The following is a 25,336-nucleotide window of genomic DNA, read 5'->3' as shown; positions in this document are numbered from 1 at the left end:
ATTCTGTCTTGACGCTCATCACGATTGTTATTGCTTTAGTTTCTTTGTTTTCAACTCCATCATGGCCTCTAGGGGCGGTACTCTCCCTCTCGACAACATCGCCCGCTATGCGGAATTGCATCCAAAGGCACCTCATCTACAGTTTCAATACGGAACGGCGGGGTTCAGGACTCTGTGAGTTGGCTATATCGCATTAAACTAACATGTCTTTACCAACATCGCTGGCAGAGGCGTGGTGCTGGACTCGGTGCTGTTCAGGGTCGGTATTCTTGCAGCCTTGCGCAGCAAGAGGCTCGATGGTAGGACGATTGGCGTCATGATCACCGCCTCTCATAATCCCGAAGAGGTGACCACGATTCTTCTCTCAGCCTGATGATGACGATGCTCAAAGCGATCGATAGGATAACGGAGTCAAACTCGTCGACCCGCGCGGTGAAATGTTGGAGGCCGCCTGGGAGTCCCATGCTACATGGCTTGCCAACGCGTCCAACGAAGAGTTCCTTGACGTCCTTACCGAATTCGTCAATGTGGCTCGGATCGACTTGTCCAAGCCTGCTCGTGTCGTGTATGCGCGTGATACGCGTCCCACTGGGCCAGCCTTAGCCAAGGCACTTGAGGATGGACTCGCCGCGATAGGCGCCGAGGGTCGAAATGCCGGTGTGACGACGACTCCCATCCTCCATTACCTGGTCCGAGCTATCAACACCAAGGGCACCAAAGAAGCATACGGTGAAGATTCCGAGGACGGCTACTTCCAAAAGATGAGCGAAGCATTTAGGAAACTTGTGGTAAGTGTGCAATAATGAGGTAGTCCTGAGTGGATTCTAAGCGCCCACAACAGTCCGGACGGCCCAGAATTCCACCCCTCGTCGTCGACTGTGCCAATGGCGTCGGTGCACCCATCGCGAAGCAGTTGACCGAATACCTCGGAGAAACAATGCCCATGATTTTGCACAACACTGCAATCGACACAGCAGGCGCACTCAATCACAACTGCGGAGCTGACTTTGTGAAGACGAAGCAAACCATCCCGCCTTCCCTTCAAGGCGTCCTTCGTCCTGGCCAGCGAGCGTGCAGCCTCGATGGCGATGCGGATCGCCTCATGTACTACTTCATCGATGAGCGAGGTTATTTTGTGATGCTTGATGGAGATAAGATCGCTGCCTTGGTTGCCGCCTTTATTGTCGACCTGGTCAAGCTTGCGGGTCTGGCCGATAAGATCAAGGTAGGCGTAGTGCAAACTGCGTACGCCAACGGAGCTTCGACCAAATACTTATCAGAGGTGCGTGGATTCCGATACTGTTCCAGTCATCCTGTTCAAACCGTTTCCTGCAGCGTCTGCCTGTCAGGTGTGTTCCTACCGGAGTTAAGCATCTCCATCACGCAGCCGAACAATTCGACGTTGGTGTGTACTTCGAAGCTAATGGTCATGGAACCGTGATCTTCTCGCCTAATACTCTCGAGAAGCTGGAGACCTACGAGCCTTCCACCCCGGCCCAATCTACCGCCTTGAAGCACTTGAACAACCTAGTGGAGTTGATCAACCAGACTGTTGGAGATGCACTGTCGGATATGCTGCTCGTTGAGGTCGTCTTGGCCCACAAATCATACAACGCCGAGGAGTGGAACTCGCTCTATTCAGATTTGCCGAACCGTCTCGTCAAGGTCCGCGTCCCAAACAGGAACTTGTTCAAGACGGAGGATGCCGAACGTCGCCTGGTCAGCCCTCCAGGTTTGCAGCCCAAGATTGACGAGTTATCCCGGCGATACGATGGCGGAAGATCTTTCGTACGGCCCAGTGGAACAGAGGATGTCGTTCGTGTCTATGCCGAAGCAGTCTTGCGCTCCCAAGCGGATGGTGAGTAACCTTACTTCGGACCCTTATCGATTTCTCAAATCGTGCCGTGCTTTAGAACTTGCCTTCCGCGTCGCTGGATTGGTGTACGACGAGGCTGGTGGTGACCCCAACAAGCGTCCCAAAGAATTCTTGTAGGCCGTGGGCCGTTGAGTCAAGTTCAATTGCAGTGATAGGATACGATAATCTGATAAGTAAACCAAAGGCAGCTTTCAGAATGAACTTTGTATATACTCCCGAATGATACCTTGGTCAATATTTGAAGCTAAGTATGTATTCGAAATGGCTCAGAGGCAAGAGCGAAGATCCGTGATTGGCAAATCAGAATCCGAGTCCCTGGCTCTGACTGTCTTTGGCTCGCGCGATCGCACGTAATTGATTTGTTCTTGGGTCGACATGTAGATAGAGTCATTACCTGACTTTGACCTTTCACCATCGTCTAGTGTCAGGGCGCTAGGCACGAACGGGAACCTATGTGTCGATTCGTCATCTACAAAGGCACCTCACCAGTTCAGCTATCCCATGTACGTCCACAACTATGCTTCACGTGTTACCCTTGTATATAGGCTAACCGTTTACCTCGTTCCAATGTCATTAGCTCTTGACGCGACCATGTCATTCAATCATCAACCAAGCCTTTGACTCGAGGTTGCGTTTGGATAAGCGGAGGCCTATGAATGGCGATGGGTTTGGAGTCGGTGAGTTCTCCTTGGGCTGGCTTTGTGAGACATTGTGGCTGAACCTCGTGCTCGTTGACCAGGTTGGTATGACTCGGTCTACGACGAAGAACTCGGTAGCCAGCCATGCATATTCACATCTATAACTCCAGTTTGTCACTCTTGCCAAGTTACCCCGACACCTTGCTGAGACCATGCCAGGCTTGGAACAACATCAACCTAACCAGATTAGCGGAGAAGATCAAGTCGCCTCTGGTCTTGTGAGCATTGAATAAGGCTATTCGTCCAGCTCGCCCTATACTGAAACGTGGTGCTTCAATAGTGGCCATGTTCGTGCAACTACCGCTGGAACACTTTCATTGGACAACTGCCATCCGTTCGTCTTTGGGAACCTGATGGTCAGTTGCAACCCTGGTGAATAACCGAACAGCGCGGGACGTGATCCTGATGGTCTTTTACAGTGGATGCACAATGGCGGGATTGCAGAGTTCAATACCATCAAGAGGCGTTTGCAGAGCGACCTTCCAGACATCGCTTTCGACAAAGTTCTGGGGAATACTGGTACGCTTACTCTTCCTCCCTGAAGACCCTTACTCGGCTGAGCTGTTGGCTCATCGCCTAGATTCGGAATGGGCGTTTGCGTTGTTTATCTCGAAGCTTCCCGACCCAAAGGCAAAGTCTTTCACACCGGCCATATTACAGAAAGCAATGGAAGAAACGATTGCAACATTAAACGTGTATCGCAAGGAATTCAACATCACGTCCGAGGTAATCCCTTTGTTACATCTGTCCTGTCGATGTAGTTTGGTTGAAAAATATGTCCTGTGCAGCCTAACTTGCTCAACTTCTGTGTGACGGATGGTAAGAGTGTGGTCGTGACAAGATATGTGTCGTCGCGGACGGACGAAGCTGCTTCTCTGGTGAGATCTCGACCTGCTCCATCGCTTGATAATTTCTGACACAGATTTCAGTGGTTTTCGTCCGGCAGTGAGTTTAGCGAGTATGGGGAAGGGGGCCACTACAAGATGACCAAGTCTGACAAGCGGGAAAACATCATCATGGTAAGCTCAGATATGCTGTACAAAAGGCCATTGATCCCACATATCCTCTAGATTGCCAGTGAACCACTCACATTTGAACGAGGTGAGGAAGACACCGTCCTCTCCATGGCCTTCATCTGCTTACACAGGGCGTATTCACCCAGCGGACTGGATGGAAATCAAGACGAACCATATGGCAATCATCACACCCAAGATGAATATGCTTCAAATCCCTATTATCGACGAATTCTACGTGCCACCTTCAGATCCCGCATCTCTCCATCGAACGAACGAGTTTGCGCGAGAGAAAGGGCTTCTGAACCCGGCACCTTTGGAGGAATCTCATAAAGCGGAACAGACGCCTGTGGTCGGTCGACGAACCATGATGGTTCCAATCAGCTCTGGATCCCATTGCTGCTAAGTTGCTTGGAAGTCACTTCTTACTCTCTTGTTTCCGATAGACCAGTATCCCTTGTTTTCTTGTTTTCGAGCATATTTTGTACTGTGTAGCATGTGTACTCTACTATTCGTATATTCCCCTTAATTCCTATAGCTTGTCGTCGAGGTTGCGGTCGAACGCGGACCGACCCCGGACCGTGGTATGCTTGCGCGGAAGCGGCAAATGTGTCACACGAGGGAATGGGACTGACGGCGTTTCGCAGAAAATGGATTGTTGGAAATGGATGTTGCACGGTGACCATCGACGTCGAGCCCTGTGACCCCCTTTGTCGGATCCCAGTTGCTGTGAAGGGATGCTAAACTTGTGGTTCATCTGGAGTGTCATCTCCAACACTGCAAGGTAAGGACTTGTTCGTGTCGTTTGAAAGGACAGATCTCAGGCGTTTGAACAGACTTTCGACCGCCCTTCAGATTCTAATATTCCTGCCATTGACGCTAGCAACACTATCAAGACATGCATTCCTCCTGCTTTCGCTGTTACTCTCGGCCCACGCGCTTATCCATGGAACAATGGCGCTCCTTTGGGGCTCCCAAGCACTCTCAGTGCTCCAGGTCCCCATGCACCCGTTCCTCCTCCTCCTGTCATTCAATGTGTTCTCATCCTCAGTCAACCCATGGGTCCTGACCGCTGTTGATTGGTGGGGTAAACTTCTGACCCTTTCCGGCCCACTCTTCATCGCAATGGAGGGCCTGTCCAGCCTGCTGGTGGCGCAGAAGTTGGGTCAGGAAGGGAAGAAGCTCATCGGAGTGGAGCAACCGAAGGGAGAATTCTACCAGTTTGCGCTGCTCATTGGGACTGCAGTGGCATTTGTCGCGTCGGCGTACTGGATTGTAGATGTTCGTGACGCGTTTCTCTTTGCTGTATCTCTGACTGACTGTTCTGTTTCCTCCTAGTCGTATCCCTCAGCAGCATCATCCCCCTTGTCCTCCACGCTCTTGGGAGTGGCATTGACTACCTTTTTGTTCCTGACCGTTATTGGTTTCGTGATGAGGCGAACCAATATCATCGAATCCTCCGGCCTTGCCGTGTTCATTGCATACAACGTATGGCTGTGTGATTTTGACCAGGCCTCTTTACCGACCCGGCGTCATCATGTAAGCTGCAGCCCGTAATTGCGACAGTGTTCAACCTCTTGTAGTACTGCGCTTTCTAGGGAATCTCGTCCCTCATTTGCAAACGCTTCTTAACTTTGTCATAAACACACTTCACAAGCCAGTCCTAATCGCCCTTCTGTACCGCCTGACGATACTGCATTCGGCATCGCGCATCCTTCCTACAATCGGAGCAGACAGCTGGGAAGGTGACGGAGACGAGGATAATGAGTGGGATCGACGACCAGTGAGTCAACAATCTCCGATATTGCTGGCACTGTATTAACCCTTCTGTCAGACCTCGACCTTGACTCGGCTGCTTCTGACTTATAAACAATTCATCTTTGTGACGGTATACTCCCACCTACTGTGTGAGTCCCGGTGGCATTCTTTTATTGTCGGCCGCGCTTGACCTTGCTTTCACAGTGCTCGACCATTCCTCTCAAATTTGGTGGCGCTGGATCAACATCTTCTTCACTCTCTTCATTTGGTCGATCGAACTAGTCGTTAGCTCAGACGACGAAGTCAGCAAGGAATGGAAAATCGATTAAGCAAGGAACACATAGGGCTCGATGTTGACGGGAAGACTTTCATCGATTCACCATTTTTGTTACCATGTCCCTCCTTCCTATAGACATTGCCAACTAGACATTCTCCTTCCATACTGCCGTGCTTTCATCCTCCCCTTCGTAAAATTCCCTTTTCCAGATCTGCGCCTTCTGCTTCACTTCTTCAAGAATGTATTCGCAGGCGCGGAAGGCCTCCTTTCTGTGTGGAGAAGAGACAGCAATGACTGTAGGGTCGTTGAGCCTAGGACGATATACGCGGACACCCAGAAACGGACCTATGGAGGGTTCACCGACAGGGACCGTTCCGAGGCGATGGTACACGGCGCATTTGATCAACGCTGTGACAGGTTTGTCACTGCTCGGGGGCTGGTGCTCAGAGCGCTGGGACAGTTGCTGAACATCTTGCAGGATTTGGGCCAATGTTTTGATTGCTAATTTGGAGTAGGCCTGGTACTCCAGCTTCGTAACTACCTTTCCTATACACGGAATTTGATGACTTGTAACTGCAATATTCTATCAAGTTTACCTTTGAATGAATTTCGCGTTGTTCCTGCAGAAATGAATTGTCAGATTCAGAGTCTGTAGGCCCGAGCCTTGCTCCTTACCTATGAAGACTGCGATCGCACCAGCACCATCGTCCCTCACGATGTTTGTAATATCTTCTACAATTAGTTTTGAATATGTCAGGACGCATATGCCTTCTGCGAGCTCGAGGCGGGCATCGGTGGAAGCGGAGTGGAGGAGACCTTGCATAGGCGGTATCTGATGACCATCACTGGATTAGGAAGACTGTTCTATAAATAGACGTGTGATGAAGATGATGACCGCATTTTGGTTCCGAGCCAGCAACCTTTGCTCAGATCCGCCAGTCTTTGCTCTGCCATGATCCCAATCCGCCGTCGACTGCTACTAGGCGTTCGATATCGCGAACCGTTTCGAAGATTCAGCTCGTTAAAGTCTCTCAAGGAAACCGGTGCCCCCGTAGACATCCACCCAGAAGTTGAAGACGCGCTAGCGAGGAACATCCCTGTCGTTGCACTTGAAACTGCTCTGGTGACGCATGGTCTACCTCATCCATACAGCTTCGACGTGCCGCTGGAACTTGAGGGAGCTGTGAGAGGCACTGGTGCCATTCCAGCCACCATTGGCCTTGTCCACGGCCGCGTAAAGATTGGGCTTGAGGAGCACGAGTTGGAAAGGCTGGCAACGAGGACATTTCAACCCGCAAAAATCTCAAGGCGGGATGTTGCTGCTGCTATTGCGACTAAATCCGATGGAGGTTTGTGGGATGATGCTTCACCATCCATCCAGCCTAATGAAGCATTGATAGGAACCACTTGCAGTGCTACTTTGCTACTCGCCTCTCTGGCAGGAATCAAGGTTGGTACATTCTAAGTAACCTTATGTTTAACTGATTGATTTTTTTTTATGCCACAGGTCTTTGCAACCGGCGGGTATGTCGTTTGAGTTGTTCAGACATGTCAGCACTGTGAACTCAAAATCGAATAGGCTCGGAGGTGTCCATCGTGGCGGAGAGAATTGTACGATTTCCTTCAATCCTTTATCGTAATCTTGACTGACAAAATGTACTTAAGCCATGGACGTCTCTGCGGACCTTCAAGAATTGACGAGATGCCCTGTTGGGCTAGTGTCCTCGGGCGTAAAGTCAATTCTAGATATTGGAAGGTTAGTCACCTAGGTCAATACGAGGCCCCTAACTCTGACAAAACAATTGCAGGACCCTGGAATATCTGGTATGCCTCCACTCTCTGTTACTTCCCTCGGGTGACTGACCGAAGCACAGGAAACCGCAGGCGTTCCTGTCATCGCCTATGGAGGGACAAAAGAGTTCCCTGCTTTCTTTTCTCGACATAGTGGCCATCATGTGCGTAGCAGCCATGAGGCCCCGAATTAAGCTGACTGAGGCGCACAGGTTCCATGGAACGTTGAAGATCCTTCAATTGCAGCCAAGATGCTTCGTGAGTCGTGTCTGTCCGCCACGCGCATATTGCGCTCAGGTTAACACTTTCTAGACGCGCAACTTCAATTGGGAATGAAGAACGGAATGCTGTTTGCAGCACCTATCCCAGAGCAATACTCGGTCGCCGGTGAATTGATCCAGCAATGCGTAAATCAAGCTGTCCGTGAGTCAGAGGAGAACGGTGTTGCACAGAGTGGGAAAGATGCAACACCTTGGTTGCTCGGCCGAGTCCTGGAACTGAGCAAGGGGCAGTCGCTTGAATCAAACATTGCACTCTTGAGAAACAATGCTGTCATTGGTACGTTTCGCTGCGACTGAAATCCCTTCTTTGTCCTGAAGCACTTCCAGGTGGAATGATCGCCGTTGAATATGCGAAACTGATCGGGGTTGGTTGTCTACTATAGCGTTCAGCCCGCCGCCCACTTACAGTTCTTTCTAGGTGGGAGAACAGTCTGATACCACGGCTTACACTCCGCCGCCCGGAAAAACCGTCCCCTTCTCGAAAGATAACGCAGGCCAAACAAAGAACCCACCGAAGCCAGTGAGTGGATGAGCATACGGCGAGGATATCCATTAATATGCTCTTCTCTTTCCAGGGTCCGGTCGATATTGCAGTGGTAGGATCTGCAGCCCTGGACATCACAGCCAAAGCCGACAGCAGCGTCAACCCGTCACTTGCCCCTCATTCGACCATACCTGGATCTGTATCCTTGACGCTCGGGGGTGTCGCTCGGAACATTGCTGAAGCATCCTCCCGCGCTGCCCAGGCTGCATACCAAGGTGTGAGCTCAGTTTTGGTCTCCCCCGTCGGAGAAGACCTCTTGGGCCACATCCTGACCGAAGAAATCACTCGAGTTGGAAAGAGAACGACGGGCTGATTGTCCTCCCGCAAAGAACGGCCAAGGCAACAGGTCCGACAGTGCGGTGCTCTGTCGGAGAATCCCCCCCATAGTTCGTCCCGCGACTCGCTGCCCACTCTCCTAAATATGTTGCTTTTGACGGCAATCTCGATGCTAATAGTATGCAGACCTTGGTTCATTATTGTCAAGAGCAGAAAACACAGAGTAAGTGGTTCTTCTGGTCAAAGGCCGTTGAGAAGCTGACCCGTTGGAAACAGTGCTCTAGTCAGTTTTCATTCGTTTCCCTAATCGCGTTGAGAAGTTCTAACAACTGCCAGTGAACCAACTTCTGTGGTCAAATCGGCAAGGATACTCCCAACCCTCGCCTCTTGGTTGAAGACGGCACGTCCTACACAGCCCCTCGTCAATCATTTTACCCCCAACGTCTTGGAACTTCAACACGTTTACGAGGAGGCACGCTCGGAAGAGTACGATCTGATGGCAAGTGACTGGTGGTGGGACAACGTCAACAGTCTCTCCCTTGGATCGAACTTCAGGCTTGAAGTCGAACAACTAGCAAGACAGGCTGTAGATGATCATGATGCGTCTAAAGGAACCCTTGCCTTCCTGACGGAGCGAGGAATTGCACAAATGGCCGTCCACCTCCTACCCTTCTTCCAGCACATCTGGATCAAGTGCGGCGCACAGGGCGCTATCGCTGTCATGCAGATATCAGCTGAAGAAGCATCGTCATCCGGTTTCGCAAATGAACATACCAATATCGCGAAGAGGAGGATCGTCGCGCATGGGAATGGGGGCGAGATACTCGTCCTGCAACACTTCCCTCCCCTTAAGATTGGGAAGGCAGCCAACGTCACGGGAGCTGGGGACACGTTTGTTGGCGCTCTCCTTGCCGGCATCGCCCATGATGGAAAGCAAATCTACGACACCCAAGGCCTTGAAAGTGTTGTCAATACTGCTCAAAAGGCGGCCTGCCTTACACTCGAATCGCATGATGCAGTCTCTCCATTGGTGTCGAGCTTATCGAAGGTATCTAACTAGCAGGAGTCCTTGTGGTAGTAGTGGTCTGCGACTTTGGTCTCCAAAATGGTATTGACAGGCCCGCCTTTGCTACATGCTTTGCTTGTAATTTGGCAGCTTTTTGTGCAGCCTTGGCCTGGGCTTGGTATATGCGCTGGAGGCGTGTAAAAATGGCATAACCAGAATAATCAGATTTAAGGACTCACAAGGTTGCCGTGGATTAATTTGCAGAGAATGATGCTTGCTTCTCCTTTGGTCAACGCCTTCAGACTTTCTAGGGTCACTGGTTCTGAACGGCGTAAACCCGAGAGAGATGCAGCGATCATGGCTTTGAATGGAGCATCTTTCCCCGAGGCGATAGTCTTCTCAAGCCGGGATGATATCAGATCTATCTGGGATTTCGACGCTGGATACTTTCTCCATGCCGCTGAGCGCCTGGAATAGCTGTCAACTTTAGCTATTGGGCGAGCAACAGGGGTACTCACAAGAGATTTGCCATCTCGGTGTATCCGTACAGCTTCCTTTGAATGTACTGATCAGCTGCACGAAGAGCACTGGGCAAATCTTCTGCCGAAAGCATCCTGTATTTTATGGCCTTGTCCCGCGACACGAATTCTCCGATGTACTCTGCGATTTAATCGTCAGCTTTCTGAACTAATCTCCTTTGTCGTACTTACTGTCATTGGCACGGCTCACCCGTACAGTGCCTTTACCCACGCATTCCAGGATGTAGACGTCCGGTTGGCACTTGACCCAAGCATAAGGACTGATAGCGCGATAATCGTCCAGTTTGACTGAATCGAAGACCTTTGCGATATCATCGTGTTCCACGAATGATACTGAAGTGGCTGCTGGCGTTGCATTGGTCACCTCTCCCATCTCTCGAATGTCAGGTTGCAGTTGTGGTGTTCGGTCAGCCTTGAGCGCAGCGAGGGCTTTGAGTTCACTCAGGTCCATCTCTACGAACACAAACATGAGTCACGATGACAAGGCCTAGAAGGTCATCAACATACCATGCTTATCAGGGTCCATGTCCAAAGGATTGAGACCCAACAGAGAGGGTAAAGACAGCACCGAGTCGACGCGACCCGCGCTGTCAACGAAGTCGATGATGAGACAGTCTTGTTTGCCTGTCGCTGGTGATAACCTCATCCCTCTTCCAATCATTTGCATGAAGACATTCCGTGACTTGGTCGGACGAGCCAGCAACACGCAGTCGATATTGGGGATGTCCGCTCCTTCTGTGAGTACAGCTAAGGTAAAGGAATGAGTTGTGGGTGGCGTTTGCAACAAGGTGAGGGGACTCACCGCAGTTTATTAAAACTGGGAATTCTCCAGCTCTGAAAGCCGTAACCAACTCCCTCCGTTCCACCGCTGGGGTGTGAGAGTGGATATTCCTGGCATCGATTCCAAACCTCCGAAACGTGTCCGTCAACTCTTGGACATGCCGCAAGTCGACACAAAACACCAAGGTAGATTTGCGCTTCTGGGCTGCAGGGGTTTTGGTTAATACAAGGATAATACGGAGAACAAGCGCACACCGACCTCGGTCCAACCAGACTTTAACAACAATCTCGTTCATATCGGGCGTGTTCATAACCTTTGCGAGACTCTTGCTCTTGAAATCCCCTGCCCCCGGATTTGTATCGACTGTGTCCAGATCCAATTTGACGCGGACAGAAGTAAGGCGAACGCCGCACAACCTATCCAATAGACAGTGTCAAGATACTGGGAACACTGGCACCGAGATGAGCAGCCACATACCACTCTTCGTCAATCATTTCGACAAAGTCACGGTGGTAAACAATCTTCTCAAATACAGCACTGAGGGCAAGTTGGTCGTGTCGGTTGAATGTCGCGGAGACACCGATGATAGGGACGGAATGGTTATGTGGCCTATGCTCATCGCCTTTTGGCGGGTGGATTTCATGGTGGAAGCGCGAGAGGAGCCTCCGATACCTAGTGAGGAGACTGAGCAACAGGACAAAGACGCGTGTAGGACTTGGAGAGAACGTACGAAGGAGCTGCCGCGTGATGTGCCTCGTCAACGACGACAGCTTTGAATAACCGTGGATTGTATTTCTCGAAGCGCGAAGGGTTAAGCAGCGTTTGATACGTGGCTACAGTTCTGTGCGAAGCATAAGCCTAGGGATGAACAGCAACAAAAGCCTTTAGAAAAGCGTACAGATCAGCAAGCCCAGATGCGATATGTTTTGCGCCTTGCTCAATTTCGACAGACCAACCCGGGAACAGAAGCTTGGCAGTGGCGGCAGACTGCCTCGCCAGCTCAATACTGTTGACAATGATTAAGGCTCTGGTTGCATCGTCGTTGGTTGCCCGAAGTCTGGACAGAAGGGTTATAAACACGGTAGTTTTGCCTGAGCCCGTTGGGAGAGAAACCCCTATCCGAGAGACGCCAGAACCCAGCGCTTCAAGGCAAGACGATAGACAATGCTCCTGGTAAGGTCGAAGAGTGATAGCAGTCGAAGCCAGTCGGGCCCGGGGCGCAAGAGGAAGCTTGCTACATCGGAGATATAGCATGTGTCAAGTTGGTGCAAGTACAAGGGAGACGGTCAAACGTGAACCGAAGTCGCGCGTCCCTTGAGGTACCCGTGACGGGATTAATGATTTCGGTTCAAATATCTCTCACTGAACAACGGCAATGTGATGCTAAGGAATTATATGGATTGATATCGGTACGTGACGGGTACTTAGCAAAACTAAACCCCAAAGCGAGGACAAAAATGAAAGTCTATTATGAATAAAGCGAATATATTAGAGTCGTCTATGCATGAACGCCTCTAGTTTTTTAGCCAGAGCCACCGGAGTAGACCTTGCCGAACATGACCTGCTGGAGCTTGTCGTACAAGGAGAGCACACCAGCGCCAGCAACACCACGGAGAATGTTGGCACCAGCACCCTTGAAGAGCGAGCGAACACCCTCCTTAGCGATGATCTGAGAGCCAGCGTCGAACATGGACTTGTAGTGAGTGGTGGAACCGGAAGTCATCATCATGCGGCGACTGGAAGTCGAGTGAGAACCATGTAACAGACAGCATATAACGCGCAGACATACCGGATGGTATCAAGAGGGTATGAAGCAAGACCAGCACCGATGGTAACACCCCAGCCGAGAGCGAAGGAAGCCAAGAAAGAGCCCTGGAGGGCACCGACGAGAACGACAGGCTCTGTGAACAGTTGTCAGAATTCAGACCCACAGCGAACCAATTGAAAGAACGTACTGAGCGAGTCGTAGACACCGAAGTAGAGACCACGGTAGACGATGATACCGACGACGGAGGGGACGAAACCACGGTAGAGACCACGGATACCGTCGGAGGCAAGGGTCTTGCGGTAGACGTCAACCAAACCGTTGAATTGACGTGCTCCTCCACTCTTGGCGGACTTGGCGTCGTTGGCGAGACGGGTACGGGCGTAGTCGAGCGAGTAGACGAAGAGGAGAGAGGCAGCACCGGCAGCACCACCAGAGGCGACGTTACCAGCGAACCACTTCCAGTAACCCTCAGACTTCTTGAAGCCGAACAAGGACTTGAAGTAATCCTCTGTAGAAACGTGAGAAAAAGGTTGAAAAACTTGTGCTAGATCACGCACTGAAGGCGAAGTTCAAGGCTTGGGTGGGGAAGTATCGGATAACGTTGGCGGTGTTTCCTCTCCACAAAGAGACGAGACCCTCCTCCCTGTAGGTGCGGGTGAAAGCGTCGGTGACACCCTTGTAGGGGGTGGCAAGACGGCCTTGCTTGATCTAAGGGTCGTGACGTGTCAGTTGTTGTTGAAGAGTGTAGACCACAACGACTCGCCATCTCATCCTGGTTTTGGACGAGGAGCTTGATACGCTCGATGGGAGCAGCGCTGGTCTTTGCGACGGCCTATATGATACGAATGTGAGCACGCGATAGAAATGTGAAGGGCTAAAGACAACGTACAGCGGAGACACCACCCATCAAGAAGTCGACTATAGAGAGCAACGATGTTGAGAAGACATGGACAACGAGAGCGACGACGACGAGAGAACTCACCGGCGAACTCCTGAGGAGTCTTGCCCTTCTTCGCGTCAGCCATTTTTGGAGGAGAATGAAGGAAAGTGGAGGAGGGAAAGAACGATGGTGAAGAGCAAACGAGAATTTCGCGCTGTCAAAAGCACTTCGGGAACCACCGGATCATCTATTTGGGACTCCGCAGTAAAATTCTCAGCCCCGCTTGGCACCGCTTCGGACCACCAATGACACCGCCTAAAGTTTTCGGAATCAAATGAAATTCATCCCTGCCTTCAGGGTCCCACCAATCAGCGAGCAACGGGGCTGCCAATTCATGTGTCCAGAGCAGAAAAATACCACAAACAGTTGCGCTGAAAAGGACACAAATTGCGTCCTCCTTGAGCAATGCTGTTCTGTGGCAAGGCCCAAGGACGGCACACCATTGACCAATGGGGATTCCCTTGGCATCCCCGAACAACCCGTGTAACGGAACCTCCCTCAGAGCCTCAAGGCTTCAGGGTTCATCATCGTGTGCCATTTGGTCGCATTAATTACTCGAATCCCAACAAGCGCCCTTCCCGAACTAAGTATCTACGGATGCATAAGGTACAGAATATTATGGGTTGCAAAACCTAGGAATTAAAGCTGTATTTTATTGACCTCCCCACCGGGACCCCCGAGGCTGATGCTGATAAGGAGCGGGGTACGGCGGTGGTGGAGGCAATTGTCGGGACTCAGTCAAGCTTGGACGCCCCGAGTAATAAGGGACTGTTGGGATGGGCGGCGGCTGTGGCAGTGGATAGCCGTTGACACCAGGCAGTCTTGTATTGTGGTCGAAACCGGAGTGCGGCCGGATATCATTCGCGGGAGGGTTTCGATACACAGGGGATATCTGATTCGGAGGCGGCGCTTGGTGATGCTGGGAAGGCCTCGTTGAATGGGGCTGTTGCTCCTGAAGGTCTCCTCGTGCTTTCTTCCATGTATCAATCGGCGGCAAATCCAACTCCGTCGCCTTCCGCTTTAGCACGGGAGCGGGAGGCGGGGGAGGCTGGGGTTGTGGCTCGTCATCGTCGCTCAGTGTGAGGTCAATTACTTCTTCGGCAACGTGCGACTGCGACCGCACCGATGGAGGGGGATGCGAAGCGCTATCCAGTGAATGTCGGTGAGACAACGAAGGCGACAATTCTCGTTTCACAGCATCCTCATCATCGTCATCTGATAGCACGAATACTTCAAGATTTTTGGCCTTGCCTTTGTCGCGTTCGGCACCGTTGGTGGTCGTTGCTGGTACCGGATTCGGAGATATTGTCTTGGGTGCAACAGGGTGCCCAGCTCTCCATTTCGCGGAGGCGTACTTGTTGTCAGACGTGTGCCATTCTCCATCGGCCTCGACAATCACGTCTTCAACGTCATCATCAGTCTGCTGAAGTATCTCCTCGAAGTAACTGGAAGATGACGATATATCACAGGCACCAGAAATAAACGAGGCAGCAAAGACGCACCCATCAATGATAAGATCCCTGTGATCAAGAACCCGCTCGCATGTCGGGCAGAGATATGTGGTGGTTTGTTCCATCATGTAGAACCACGATGCTGCATCGAAGCATTGTGGATGGACACACTTGGACGAACGACATGGGGTATTTACACGCATGAAGCTCAACTAACCTCCACCTTGTCAATCAGTGTGACAACAGTTGGAGACAACGGAGGCTTACAGGGCATTTCAGCGACATTTTCTGGGGACCTGCTTGAATGTCGTCGTCGTCATTGAGGGATTCCAGCACTGAGAACGTATATGAGCCATGAAAATATGTGAGGTACTAGGAGCGTACTTTTCTGTCGGACTTCCAGGCTACTCCGTCGGCAGTTCGCCTTCAGATTTTCAACCAAGCTGTCAACCGTCTTTGTTTCCACGAGCATCACCACGAGATAGAATTTCTTAAGATAACCAGTAAACAACGTGTTCACATGAGGTGCATGGGCGCCATACCTTCGATTGCACCGGCTGCGTGCTGTTGACATAGACCATCTCGATTCGGTTCTGCTGTGTCGAAAGCCGCACGTACTTCATGAGGTCTGGGGGCGGCGCGGTCCCAGGTTTCTTCTTCAAGCCTTTCAAGCTAGCTGTAATTTGAGCGCCGTTGACCCTCACTTCGCATGTCGGGGGGAACTCGATGGGACACGGGAAGCCACTGTTTCTGGAAGGGGAATAGAAGACGGACGATGTGCAGAATAATCGAAGCTGGTAGCGAGACCTAGGATTTTAATTTAAAATCACGCACAAGCAGAAGTATCACTCAACATACCCGCTGGACTTCAATTTGTATACCTGGTCATTGTTGAGGGTAAATGTGAGAGTTTGCTGTCTGCGGTCCATGGCGCTTGTTGACTCTGTGTCAGGAAAAAGGTCAGCGGACATACAATTATCTCATGGATCAGCCACGAACCAGGACATTCGACGACAGAAGACACCTGCTGCTCGATGGTAAAGAAAGGGGAATCCTTGAATCGAATCGCTGGAAGGAATGAGATGGAATTTGGGGCGAAAACTGCGGCATTCTCACCGATTGGCCTCGATGACGTCGAAGAGGTTGAAGCGGAGGCAGAGGCGCCATTCGGAACAGGTGGTGCATATGGGTCATAGCGATGCAGAGTACTAGGGCCAGAGGTCCCAATAATAGGAGACGGGTAACCACCGGTCTTGATGCCAGAATATGAAGAACTGGATCCTGCAACCGAAGGGAACGAAGTTTGAAGACTAGCCACTGAAATGCGGTGAATGTGTCTGTTTTAAAAGTGTTGCCATTAGTATCCACCCAAATGAATTTGCCCGACTAATTGTCGTGTGGAGGAGGAGGGACTAATGACAAGATACTCACGATCCGCTCTTAACTTCATTTATGATGGTTTTGGCTCTCTGCCACTTGCTGTCCATGCGCGAGTTCCTCAGATTGTCCAAGAAGCTACTGAGCCTGTTGATAAGGTCTTGCTTTTTCCCAGTCTTTTGGAGGCCGGCAGCACAGTCGTCGTTGAGAGAGGAGATGACTGACTTGAGCTTGTCGACAGTCAAGCGGTGGGCTACGATGTCCCGGATTTGCTGCGCGTTTAAGGCGGATAAGGGCGTGTCGGGCGATTGTTCCAATTTGCGCACATACCTCAAAATCCCTCCATAGTTCTGTGCTCGCCATTGAGCATCAAAATGACAGAGAATCAACGGAAATTGGAAGTCAAGTTTCAACACGGGCGACAGTACCGCAAGCAGCGCTTTGCTTATGGTTATTTGTACAGACTGCTCGCGTAAGCGGCGATCAATGGGCGTCTAATCACGCGCAGCTGGGGTTCCTCACCCCCTTCAGTTCTTTCTTTCACCACTTGTACAATGGCTTCCGACGACGACTACGAGAGGCTCACTAAGGAGGAGCGAGAAAAGCGCGACAAGGAGGAAAGAGAACGTGAAGCAGCTGAGCAAGCGAGTAAGTACCACCTGTCCCATTTGTATGCCACCATTGCTGTGTCTGACTCGTATCGCCATCAGCCTTGCCCTACAGATGGACACAAGAGCTCGGTGAGGTCGATGTCACAATCCCCGTGCCAGAGGGGACGCGCGCCAAGGATCTCAACGTGGTTATCGCAAAGAAGAAGCTGAGAGTCGGCTTGAAAGGGCAGGAACCGATCATGGATGGGGACCTCTGCAAAGAGATCAAGGTTGAGGATAGCACCTGGACGCTCCGTGAGTGCAGTCGTAGCGTTTTCTTCCGCATTACTTCTGATTATCTATTTGCAGAGGACCAGAAAAACGTCCTTGTGCACCTGGAAAAGCTCAACAACCAAACATGGTGGGAGAACGTCCTCACCCATCATCCCAAGATCGATACCCGCAAGATTGAACCGGCGAACAGCAAATTGAGCGATCTTGACGGTGAAACGAGGTACGTTACTCATACGTTGCTTCGAGTCTGTATCTGAGCATCGGCACAGAGGAATGGTTGAAAAAATGATGGTAAGTGCTTCTTTCGAAACAGCAGCATGGATGCTTGAACCAACGCTGTGCACAGTTTGACAACCAGCAGAAGGTACGACCGGAATGACAACGCAATTGATTGGGAAATCGCTGACAGAAAGCTTAGCAAATGGGAAAGCCCACTTCCGATGAGCTCAAGAAGATGGAGGTACACTCGAAAGGTTTCTCCCCGATGATGGCGTTGTTAAATATGTCTCTCACAGGCATTGAAGAAGTTCCAAGCGGCCCACCCTGAACTGGATTTCTCGAATGCGAAGATCAGCTAAAGGTTGCATTCCTATCTGTCTAATAGTCAGGGACTGTATATAGCAAGGGCAAATAATAGAGCTCAAAGCTTCCTCCGCTTTCCCTTCCCGTGAGTGTGAGCATCGAGGGTTTTTCGCTTAACGCTTTCCACCAGTTTCTCCAGACTCTTGTCCTCATTATTGTTCGATTCAGAAGCCGAGCGTTTGGATGGCTCGTTGGACTGCTTGTGTAATCGTTTCCTCCGCTCCTCCAGCAACGCTGACATCCCCTTAGTCTTTTTGAAGCTGAGGCAAAGGTTAAAACCACTCGAAATGCAGAGGAGAAAGACGTACTGGGGGTTACTTGGATCGATTGCGAACTGGTGGTCCTCGTGAAGGGCCTTGAATCGATCGTCCTGCACATCCATGACGAAATCTTCCTGGAGCTCATCATTCTTGTCGTCCTTGCCCTTCTGGTGTTTGCGTTTCTTCTTTGACTTGGTTTTCTCCGCCTTGACAACTGCTTTGAAGTCGAAATGCTGAGGCTCCGCGCCTGGCTTATCAGACGCCACGAGGAGGGCCAGCTCCTCTGCCGTAGCTTCCCGCTTCCCTTCATCCTCTGGCTCCTCGCTCTGTACCTTCTTGCCCTTGCTGCCTTTCGAGCGATTGGCCGCCGCATCACTGTCCGAATCACTGTCCGCTTCAAAGAAGTCGTCCGTAATCGCAGATTCTTTCCCTTTGCCTGAGGACGCCTTCTCTTTGAGCTCCTCCTTCCTCTTTTTTCTTTTCTCCCTCATCTTCCTCTGATATCTCTCCAGAGTCGTCTCGTCCCCGTTGTCTGCCTTCCCTGTCAGGCCCGGCGTAAACGTGATCTCCATGTCGACGTCGCTTCCACCGTCGTCTCCCCACCCTTCCGGCATGGCGTCGTTATTCCCACTTAACAACAAACTGCGTAACTTCTCTCTGTCCTTCTTCTTGCTCTTTTTAGAGGAAGACGGTTCCCCTTCAGATTCAGACTCGGAGGAGCTGGCAATGTATGCGCGGAAGTCGCCCTCCTCGATTTCTTGTTTTGAGAGTGCGCGTCGTGTGACTTGATTTCGTTCAGGGTCGTCTTCATCCCATGTCAATTTGACTTTCGAATGGCGGAGGGCCTGGGGGAGCAAAGTGAGCCAAGAAAGCGAGTGAGAATGCCTGTACCTACATCGGTAACGAATTCCAGAGGTTTTACGGTGGCAGCTTGCTCTTCAGTTGCTTCATCTCTGAAACGATGTGTGAGCTGAATTCTGTTCATTGAATGGCGGAGTGGATGACCATACCTTGGTTCATTTTCGAAGGTCATATCATCCGGTACGAAGCTGAGGTCAAAGACGTTTGCTGAGCGCTCCAATTCTGTACCTTGGAGTTCGTCGTAAATGTGTGATGCAGCCTCGACAGTGTCACAAGTGATAATCGCATAGTAGTACCTGTTACACTGTTAGCGAGGGGCTCCAAAATGCAAGTGTAAAGTTTACCGAAGACGTTCTAGTTGATATTTTCGCAAAGCTGTCTCGTCGACTTCGTCTTCGCCGCCGACTTCGAACAAGGACTTCTCGGTAATCTCTTGTTCGTTCTTTTGCTTTTTGAAGATTTCTGGAGGTGGACCCTCTTTTTCTTCTCTTGCCATCCGTTCTTTTCCAAAATCACTAGGGTATACCACGACACTCAGAACCTGGCCACGAGCCACGTTCACCTGGGAAGCTTTCTTGGGGTCCCGTTGAGAGTTGGATGCCTGCTTGGGCTTCGCCAAGGGAGCAGTGGGAGAGACGAGAGAAGCGCAAATCTTGTATAAGTGGGCTGCTCGGACATGGTCCCAGTCAAGATTTACAGCTGCAATACGCCGTGTACGAGGGACTTCGTCTTCGTCGTCGTCATCTTGTTCTGGGTTTGCCTCTGCGTAGGCTTTCGCTTGGGCATCTAAGTCGGCAATAGTGTCCTCATCGAGATCAATTTCTGGTTCGTTAATATCGTCGCCTCCAAGAGTGACGAATCCTTCATCGTTGTCGCTGTCATCGCCTGCCCTCACATCTGGTTCGTCGTCTTCTTCGTCCGAGGATTCCATGAGGACGCCTCCACGAGCATAGTCTGGCCGAGCGGGGGGTTCGTCTTCGTCCTCGTTTTCCAAGCGGTAAAATCGCTTGAGGTTGTCCTCCTCGTGCGTCGAGGATAGGGTGCGGCCATACTTGTCAACGCGACCCTTGACTAAGACGAAAGAGTATCATTGCTTTAGCACAGGATGCTTGATGAGATGTAATATTGCCATACCCTTGTCCTTCTTTTTTCCTTGGTCGAGGATGCTCTTAAAGCGCTCGTCGACAACGACCTTGTTCTGCTTTTTCTTGATTGGACGGAAGCGAGGATCGGTTTTTAGCCTCTTAAAGCGTGGATCTGACATTTTGAAGTTTGTGAAGAAAGAGAAATCGTATACAAAATTGTGATGTCGCGGTTGGGCGTGCGAATGCTAAGAATAGCAGCCAATGGCTGGCGATCATGTTGTGCAGCGCGACCATCAATTAGATATTGGTTTCCACCGTTTGCGGTGTATATAAGCCTGGCATTGGTCAGGTGTTTTCCCATCGTTTCTTCGTTCCTTCCCTTGTGAGTGCCCAGCAATTTCCCCTGAATATCACAATTCCTAACCACCTTTCTAGCCATTCTTTCTATTCAAGCCTTTGGCCGCAGGCGCGCCGTTCTTCAGCAGCCTCTTTTCACTTTCGTTCTGCCTTTTGCAACTTTCTCCTTCGCCGTCTCCCCGCTGTCCTCCACGATGTTTTCTCGCGCTATCGTCTTCCTCACCCTCGCCCTCTCCCTGACTGGTCAGGGCCTAGCCGTCCCAGTTGCCTCGGTGAGCAATACACTGCCAATGATTGTTTCTACAACTTTACTGATAGTTTTGACAGAACATTGATGCCCGTCAGATCCCAGCTGAGCTGCCCACCAAGTCCATCAATGGCAACATTGAACCATTCAAGGTTCGCCGTCAGGTTCCCGTGGACGAGCCTGCTGCTGCTCCCAATGGCATCGTGGTGCCGTTCAACAAGCGTCAAATCCCTGCAGAGCTCCCAACCAAGTCGATCAACGGGAATGTCGAACCCTACAAGGTTCGCCGTCAAGTCCCTGTCGATGAGCCTGCTGCCGCTCCCAATGGAATCGTAGTGCCCTTCAACAAGCGCCAAATTCCCGCTGAGCTCCCGACCAAGTCCATTAACGGCAACATCGAGCCATACAAAGTTCGCCGTCAAGTCCCTGTTGACGAGCCCGCTGCGGCACCCAATGGGATTGTGGTACCGTTCAACAAGCGTCAAATCCCCGCTGAACTGCCAACCAAGTCGATCAACGGCAACATTGAGCCTTACAAGGCTCGCCGCCAGGTCCCCGTGGACGAGCCTGCTGCCGCCCCCAATGGCATCGTAGTGCCCTTCAACAAGCGCCAAATCCCAGCCGAACTGCCGACCAAGTCTATCAATGGCAACATCGAACCCTACAAGACCAAGCGGGGAGTGCGCTACGAAACTATCAGGTCCATTGGAGGCGATGAGATCATCGTCGAACTACGCGACGTCCCAAGCGAGATTGCCGTCAGGTCCGTTGACGGTGAAATCGTACCGTTGTGATTAGTCTTGGAGAGCTTTCTTCCTTTCTCTTTTGTTTGATTTGCACAACTTTTTTTGTTTTACCTTGTCGAAGGCAGACATTCCTTTTAGTCGATTAGCTACTGCATTGAACACGGATTGAGGTTTGGAAGGGATTGATAACGCTCGTGATGGAGTCTAGGAAGTGTGATACTTAATAACGCACGTTGTCCGGACATGGATCTCGAGGCAGTGCTTCAGTTTACACGACAAGGAAGAGCTCCAGCACAGATCATCAGTTTATATCTTCCCAGTTGGTGATTTCAGGATCCAGGAATATCAGCGTGGAGAGACCATCACGGGGTTCATTCTCAGAAGTCTGTCATTGTTGCTGCTGGAATCCTCCGACCCGCTTGAATATGGTGCTCCTTGTCTTCCACCTCTCCATTTCAGCTCCAATACTCCTCCGTGGCGTGCTGAAGTGCTCGGAAGCATTGCCAGTGGTCAATCGTGTGCGGTTCTTATAAAGACGGACACGAGGACTATATAAACCTGGATACCTCGGTGTATTGCCTTGTCCCCTAATATCGCCGGTGGGCGGTGGCCTGGATATCTGTTCCTCCCGCATACCGCTGCCCTGGCAACCCTCTGCCTCCAGCGGCCTTATAAAAGCGCTGTCCTGTAGGTGACGTCTTTCCTCGAGATCACCACCCTCAAGTAGACTCTTTTCATCTCACTCGCCATGACGGAATACGACTACTCCCCCGAGGCCTACGAACGCTATTTGAGGACTCAGCAGCGCATTGCAAAGTGGGTCGACAAAACAGAGGTCTGCAGGCCACAGTTCGCCGACGCCATCAAGCCCCCCACCACTCATATGCCGGGCTACGAGTCCCCTCAGTCCAGGCCAAAACATTCTCCTCACCGGTCGCGTTATCGGTCTCGCTCGTCAACTCCCCACTCATCAGACGATGAAGCCTACGGGAGGGCACCCTACGCACCAGGGCCCATGCCGCCAATGCGCTCTGCTCCTGGACATTCTGGCGCGTTCCCGCAGCACCAGATGCCCTACCAATACACTAGCCCGCTGGCTTCACCACCACTCGTTTCCCCTCAGGGACAGATGCCACCCAGCTACTATGGGACACCTAGTATACAGCAAGTCAAGGCCCAGAAGCGCTCCCGTTCCTACCAACCACCCCCGCCCCTCGTACTGTCTCCTCCAGTGTCACCAGGAGTGTACCCTCAAGGGGGATATGTGATGATGCCACAGCAACAACAAGTCCCTATGCCCATCATGGTGAGTGAAACTATCCTTCTGTCATGTGTCTCCCAGGTCTTCCCTTCGCTCCGATTGTCCCTATCGTTTCACTTCACTTTCTTACACTTCGTTATCTAGTACGTCCGGCGCTAAAATCCCTCTTTCTATGCGTGGCGACCCTTGTTCTGCTACATGTCAACGAAACGTTCCACCGCTGCGACAGTCGCCACCGCCAGTCCCGAATTCAGCTCCAGCACACGTAACGTCGTTCACCGTAGCCAACATGCCACCGCCAGTCACCGCTCCACCATCGCCAACGGAATACTTCCAGACACAGCTTCACCAAGAACACGCTTCCTCGTTCTCGTCCCTGTTGGCACCGCCTCCTGCGAACGTTGTTCCCATCCATCACGGTGTACCGATCTACGCGTATTCTTCGTCGAGTGCAGCAGTGTCCCCTCCTCAATCCGCATACCCGGAAGTATATACTTTTACTCCCATGGTGTCTCCACCAGCGATGAGCCCGATGTATCCACAGGTGGCCATCTCCCCACCCACCCCGGCGACGTCACCGACCTATTCATATATCTACCCTTCCACCGGGCTGCATCAGCGGGTGTACGAGATGACTGGTCATAGCAAGCACGTTCTCCGAAGGAGCGTAGGTTAGAGTGTGACGTTTACTTGGGATCATTTCCTGCGTATTTTTAGTACATATACAACATCGTTGTCTTTCTCTAGAGCTTGTGACATTCATTGCAACGAACCTACAACTCCAGGTCAAGAACGTGATATAGTTTTACCTACAAATCAGGATTATCCAGAGCCCACACCCACAGGTTCCCTCTGGTGCCTGCGCCGACCATTAATCGTCCCCCAGCTATGACAGCTGCACAGTTAATCCGAGCCTCCTCGTCGCGGTCCTTGTGCAGGTCGAACTTCCAACTCGCAGAGCTCAATAGCGGAGGTTGGTATTCAGGTAGTTTCCAGGTACTAGCAATCTGCATGCGCTCTGCCATAGCCGTTAACCCATCCGTTTCGTCCGCTTCATTTGCTGCTGCAGGAGCGACATTGGTATTTAAGATTCCTGCGAACATTTCATCGAAGGAAGGTATTTGTCTGGGCTTCATTAGTGCGATGTTAGTGATGAGGAAATGGTCGTCTTCGGGGTAGATGGATAGGAAAAGTGGATCGTGGTAAGGAGATTGATACAGAACGCCTCGAGGGACGGTGTACTGGTCGGGCATGTCTCTGAATGCATATGCAGTGAGGACCTTGAATGAAGCTGAGACGACACACGTCAGAACGCGCGATACGGAGATTTCGCATGCAACTTACAGCTCTCTTGGTAATCCTGGAAAGTAGCGTGTCACTCTAGGAACATTAATGATTCACGAAACGCTTACCGATGAGCATCCTCTGAGTACAGTCTGCCGAATCCCTTGCTGTTGCAAATGGTAATATTTCGCTGGGAAGAACCTGTCCATTCCCAGCCACCGCCAGACAACGACGGTGCCTGCTTCAAGGTAGGTTTCTATGTCGTCGGATTCACTGTCTTTGCGCATGATGGCAGGTGCGCAGTGGGAGATTAGGGTAGCGTCACTTCCTATCCTGGCCACGGACTCGGAGCGTGAATGGAAACATCTCAGCCACTACCGAGAGTCTACGTACCATGAAACGGAAAGCACCCTCCCCTTGTGAATACGCGTACTGCTGAAGAGCGGCTTATCTTCCCGCAGCATTCGATCGCCGGCCTCGTTCGTTCGAATATGCCATATCTTGACGGCTCTGTCCATCTGGTAATTGGTAGTCAGCGCAATGGTACATTCCATTCCGGATAGCGACTTACGCCGCAGGTTGCAATTATTGGCAAATCCTCGTGGAAAGCCTAACCTCCAGGTTCATTGAACGACTCGCGATGTTGAAATAAGTAGTGTCTTACCGCACCGAGGACTGCTGCATTGTGCCCACCCGAGCGACCACCCATTAAAACGATGATGCAGCGGCCCAATCCGCTTCCTTCGGGCTGGTTCATGTGCAATCCGTGTGCAGGTCCAGCGCGACTGGGGGTCTGCTTCGGCATCGGGGGCCAATGAGGATTGTTCGGTGCTTGAACGGGAGGGAGTCTCAAGTTGTATATCCGCGCAGAGTGGTCCCTCGAAGTAGTGCAGAAAAGGTCAGGGTACCGAGGATGCACTGCTATGGAAGTAATGGCCTAGGGGAATGACAATCAACGCCATCGAACACGGGAGGAGGTGGGATGCTTACTCCGCCATGTCCACGAAGGTAGGAACAAATATCCTCAAGCTCAACGTTGTAAACATAGACGAGACTGCCTCGCGATATGATGAGGAGAGGTTGGGATAAAGTGGTATTGCAAATAGCCCATGCAAGGCATATTCTATCCGCTGCGATGAGCTTCTCGGGTGGTTCCTTTGAAGCCGTCAATGGCAAGCGCAAGAATAGCAATTTGGGCACATACCTTGGGTAGATCTATGCGGACTGGCTTTCTCTTTGGATGGTGAGTAAAGAATATCCAGACACTGTGTTCGGCAGCTACTGCAACGGCGTCCCAGTATCTCGCAACCATGGTTGCCCACACCTGGCTATGTGGCCTCTCAGTGTATTGGGCATTAAACAGTAAATTTATAGAGTCTCTTCCCCAAGGAAA

General features: G+C 51.3%; 13 protein-coding genes across 13 annotated transcripts; 7 read left to right on the top strand and 6 right to left on the bottom strand.

The window, feature by feature from the left end:
* Positions 1-61: 61 nt before the first annotated feature.
* CC1G_13637 (phosphoacetylglucosamine mutase) lies at positions 62-2,117 on the top strand (the record flags this gene model as incomplete). Its single annotated transcript, XM_002912059.1, has 6 exons — positions 62-174; positions 229-346; positions 402-788; positions 842-1,282; positions 1,336-1,858; positions 1,914-2,117. The coding sequence occupies 6 exons, from the start codon at positions 62-64 to the stop codon at positions 1,991-1,993; spliced, it is 1,662 nt and encodes a 553-aa protein (XP_002912105.1). The 3' UTR covers positions 1,994-2,117.
* Positions 2,118-2,287: 170 nt separating this feature from the next.
* Positions 2,288-3,993, top strand: CC1G_13636 (glucosamine 6-phosphate synthetase; the record flags this gene model as incomplete). The annotated part of the gene is made up of 11 exons (XM_002912058.1): positions 2,288-2,379; positions 2,454-2,553; positions 2,616-2,683; positions 2,734-2,792; positions 2,855-2,930; positions 2,994-3,093; positions 3,155-3,300; positions 3,363-3,452; positions 3,504-3,593; positions 3,645-3,675; positions 3,737-3,993. The coding sequence occupies exons 1-11, from the start codon at positions 2,329-2,331 to the stop codon at positions 3,991-3,993; spliced, it is 1,068 nt and encodes a 355-aa protein (XP_002912104.1). The 5' UTR covers positions 2,288-2,328.
* Positions 3,994-4,541: 548 nt separating this feature from the next.
* CC1G_12657 (hypothetical protein) lies at positions 4,542-5,674 on the top strand (the record flags this gene model as incomplete). The annotated part of the gene is made up of 5 exons (XM_001828630.2): positions 4,542-4,868; positions 4,926-5,126; positions 5,245-5,370; positions 5,422-5,494; positions 5,550-5,674. The coding sequence occupies 5 exons, from the start codon at positions 4,542-4,544 to the stop codon at positions 5,672-5,674; spliced, it is 852 nt and encodes a 283-aa protein (XP_001828682.2).
* A 93-nt stretch (positions 5,675-5,767) lies between these two features.
* On the bottom strand, positions 5,768-6,445 carry CC1G_13486 (molybdenum cofactor synthesis 2; the record flags this gene model as incomplete). Its single annotated transcript, XM_001828629.1, has 4 exons — positions 5,768-5,916; positions 5,968-6,168; positions 6,219-6,242; positions 6,298-6,445. The coding sequence occupies 4 exons, from the start codon at positions 6,443-6,445 to the stop codon at positions 5,768-5,770; spliced, it is 522 nt and encodes a 173-aa protein (XP_001828681.1).
* A 129-nt stretch (positions 6,446-6,574) lies between these two features.
* On the top strand, positions 6,575-9,574 carry CC1G_13635 (indigoidine synthase A family protein; the record flags this gene model as incomplete). Its single annotated transcript, XM_002912057.1, has 13 exons — positions 6,575-7,072; positions 7,130-7,146; positions 7,202-7,233; positions 7,288-7,378; positions 7,431-7,446; positions 7,497-7,577; positions 7,626-7,671; positions 7,726-7,971; positions 8,022-8,059; positions 8,113-8,214; positions 8,270-8,527; positions 8,626-8,737; positions 8,835-9,574. 13 exons carry the CDS (start codon positions 6,575-6,577, stop codon positions 9,572-9,574), a joined length of 2,277 nt encoding a protein of 758 aa, XP_002912103.1.
* A 173-nt stretch (positions 9,575-9,747) lies between these two features.
* On the bottom strand, positions 9,748-12,094 carry CC1G_10550 (DEAD box family helicase; the record flags this gene model as incomplete). The annotated part of the gene is made up of 9 exons (XM_001828626.2): positions 9,748-9,988; positions 10,039-10,180; positions 10,231-10,512; positions 10,567-10,806; positions 10,862-11,044; positions 11,099-11,256; positions 11,318-11,512; positions 11,571-11,681; positions 11,739-12,094. 9 exons carry the CDS (start codon positions 12,092-12,094, stop codon positions 9,748-9,750), a joined length of 1,908 nt encoding a protein of 635 aa, XP_001828678.2.
* Positions 12,095-12,218: 124 nt separating this feature from the next.
* On the bottom strand, positions 12,219-13,669 carry CC1G_10549 (ADP/ATP carrier protein). Its single transcript, XM_001828625.2, has 7 exons — positions 13,591-13,669; positions 13,498-13,526; positions 13,372-13,440; positions 13,166-13,316; positions 12,796-13,116; positions 12,630-12,741; positions 12,219-12,576 (listed from the first exon to the last, which is right to left on the bottom strand). Exons 1-7 carry the CDS (start codon positions 13,631-13,633, stop codon positions 12,363-12,365), a joined length of 939 nt encoding a protein of 312 aa, XP_001828677.2. The 5' UTR covers positions 13,634-13,669; the 3' UTR covers positions 12,219-12,362.
* Positions 13,670-14,200: 531 nt separating this feature from the next.
* CC1G_10548 (hypothetical protein) lies at positions 14,201-16,753 on the bottom strand (the record flags this gene model as incomplete). Its single annotated transcript, XM_001828624.2, has 10 exons — positions 16,707-16,753; positions 16,431-16,648; positions 16,116-16,336; positions 15,999-16,067; positions 15,858-15,942; positions 15,542-15,806; positions 15,384-15,489; positions 15,267-15,334; positions 15,051-15,211; positions 14,201-14,993 (listed from the first exon to the last, which is right to left on the bottom strand). Exons 1-10 carry the CDS (start codon positions 16,737-16,739, stop codon positions 14,201-14,203), a joined length of 2,019 nt encoding a protein of 672 aa, XP_001828676.2. The 5' UTR covers positions 16,740-16,753.
* Positions 16,754-16,922: 169 nt separating this feature from the next.
* On the top strand, positions 16,923-17,904 carry CC1G_10547 (nuclear movement protein nudC). Its single transcript, XM_001828623.2, has 7 exons — positions 16,923-17,024; positions 17,087-17,281; positions 17,336-17,480; positions 17,530-17,551; positions 17,607-17,624; positions 17,679-17,720; positions 17,776-17,904. The coding sequence occupies exons 1-7, from the start codon at positions 16,931-16,933 to the stop codon at positions 17,836-17,838; spliced, it is 579 nt and encodes a 192-aa protein (XP_001828675.1). The 5' UTR covers positions 16,923-16,930; the 3' UTR covers positions 17,839-17,904.
* On the bottom strand, positions 17,901-20,227 carry CC1G_10546 (pre-rRNA-processing protein ESF1; the record flags this gene model as incomplete). Its single annotated transcript, XM_001828622.1, has 6 exons — positions 17,901-18,102; positions 18,151-18,947; positions 18,998-19,055; positions 19,113-19,259; positions 19,308-20,034; positions 20,098-20,227. The coding sequence occupies 6 exons, from the start codon at positions 20,225-20,227 to the stop codon at positions 17,901-17,903; spliced, it is 2,061 nt and encodes a 686-aa protein (XP_001828674.1).
* Positions 20,228-20,490: 263 nt separating this feature from the next.
* Positions 20,491-21,580, top strand: CC1G_10545 (hypothetical protein). Its single transcript, XM_001828621.2, has 2 exons — positions 20,491-20,677; positions 20,733-21,580. The coding sequence occupies exons 1-2, from the start codon at positions 20,600-20,602 to the stop codon at positions 21,444-21,446; spliced, it is 792 nt and encodes a 263-aa protein (XP_001828673.1). The 5' UTR covers positions 20,491-20,599; the 3' UTR covers positions 21,447-21,580.
* A 541-nt stretch (positions 21,581-22,121) lies between these two features.
* CC1G_10544 (hypothetical protein) lies at positions 22,122-23,335 on the top strand (the record flags this gene model as incomplete). Its single annotated transcript, XM_001828620.2, has 2 exons — positions 22,122-22,704; positions 22,889-23,335. Exons 1-2 carry the CDS (start codon positions 22,147-22,149, stop codon positions 23,333-23,335), a joined length of 1,005 nt encoding a protein of 334 aa, XP_001828672.2. The 5' UTR covers positions 22,122-22,146.
* Positions 23,336-23,620: 285 nt separating this feature from the next.
* Positions 23,621-25,255, bottom strand: CC1G_10543 (hypothetical protein; the record flags this gene model as incomplete). The annotated part of the gene is made up of 9 exons (XM_001828619.2): positions 23,621-23,666; positions 23,695-23,950; positions 24,004-24,019; positions 24,072-24,276; positions 24,337-24,461; positions 24,515-24,553; positions 24,608-24,880; positions 24,934-25,098; positions 25,148-25,255. 9 exons carry the CDS (start codon positions 25,253-25,255, stop codon positions 23,621-23,623), a joined length of 1,233 nt encoding a protein of 410 aa, XP_001828671.2.
* Positions 25,256-25,336: the final 81 nt, after the last annotated feature.

Source organism: Coprinopsis cinerea, assembly GCF_000182895.1.
Source record: "Coprinopsis cinerea okayama7#130 chromosome 1 map unlocalized cont3.1, whole genome shotgun sequence".
NCBI classification, from domain to species: domain Eukaryota; kingdom Fungi; phylum Basidiomycota; class Agaricomycetes; order Agaricales; family Psathyrellaceae; genus Coprinopsis; species Coprinopsis cinerea.
This window is presented reverse-complemented; position numbering and strand designations above follow the sequence as displayed.

Excerpts from the sequence above, each read along its gene's own strand:
- CC1G_10547 (XM_001828623.2), top strand. The coding sequence starts at position 16,931 with ATGGCTTCCGACGACGACTACGAGAGGCTCACTAAGGAGGAGCGAGAA. Across the intron at positions 17,282-17,335 it reads GGATAGCACCTGGACGCTCC|AGGACCAGAAAAACGTCCTT; the intron begins GTGAGTGCAGTC and ends ATCTATTTGCAG. Across the intron at positions 17,481-17,529 it reads GATCTTGACGGTGAAACGAG|AGGAATGGTTGAAAAAATGA; the intron begins GTACGTTACTCA and ends GCATCGGCACAG.
- CC1G_10549 (XM_001828625.2), bottom strand. The coding sequence starts at position 13,633 with ATGGCTGACGCGAAGAAGGGCAAGACTCCTCAGGAGTTCGCCG. Across the intron at positions 13,527-13,590 it reads GACTCCTCAGGAGTTCGCCG|TCGACTTCTTGATGGGTGGT; the intron begins GTGAGTTCTCTC and ends TGCTCTCTATAG. Across the intron at positions 12,577-12,629 it reads TACCCTCTTGATACCATCCG|TCGCCGCATGATGATGACTT; the intron begins GTATGTCTGCGC and ends CTCGACTTCCAG.
- CC1G_10545 (XM_001828621.2), top strand. The coding sequence starts at position 20,600 with ATGTTTTCTCGCGCTATCGTCTTCCTCACCCTCGCCCTCTCCCTGACT. Across the intron at positions 20,678-20,732 it reads TAGCCGTCCCAGTTGCCTCG|AACATTGATGCCCGTCAGAT; the intron begins GTGAGCAATACA and ends TAGTTTTGACAG.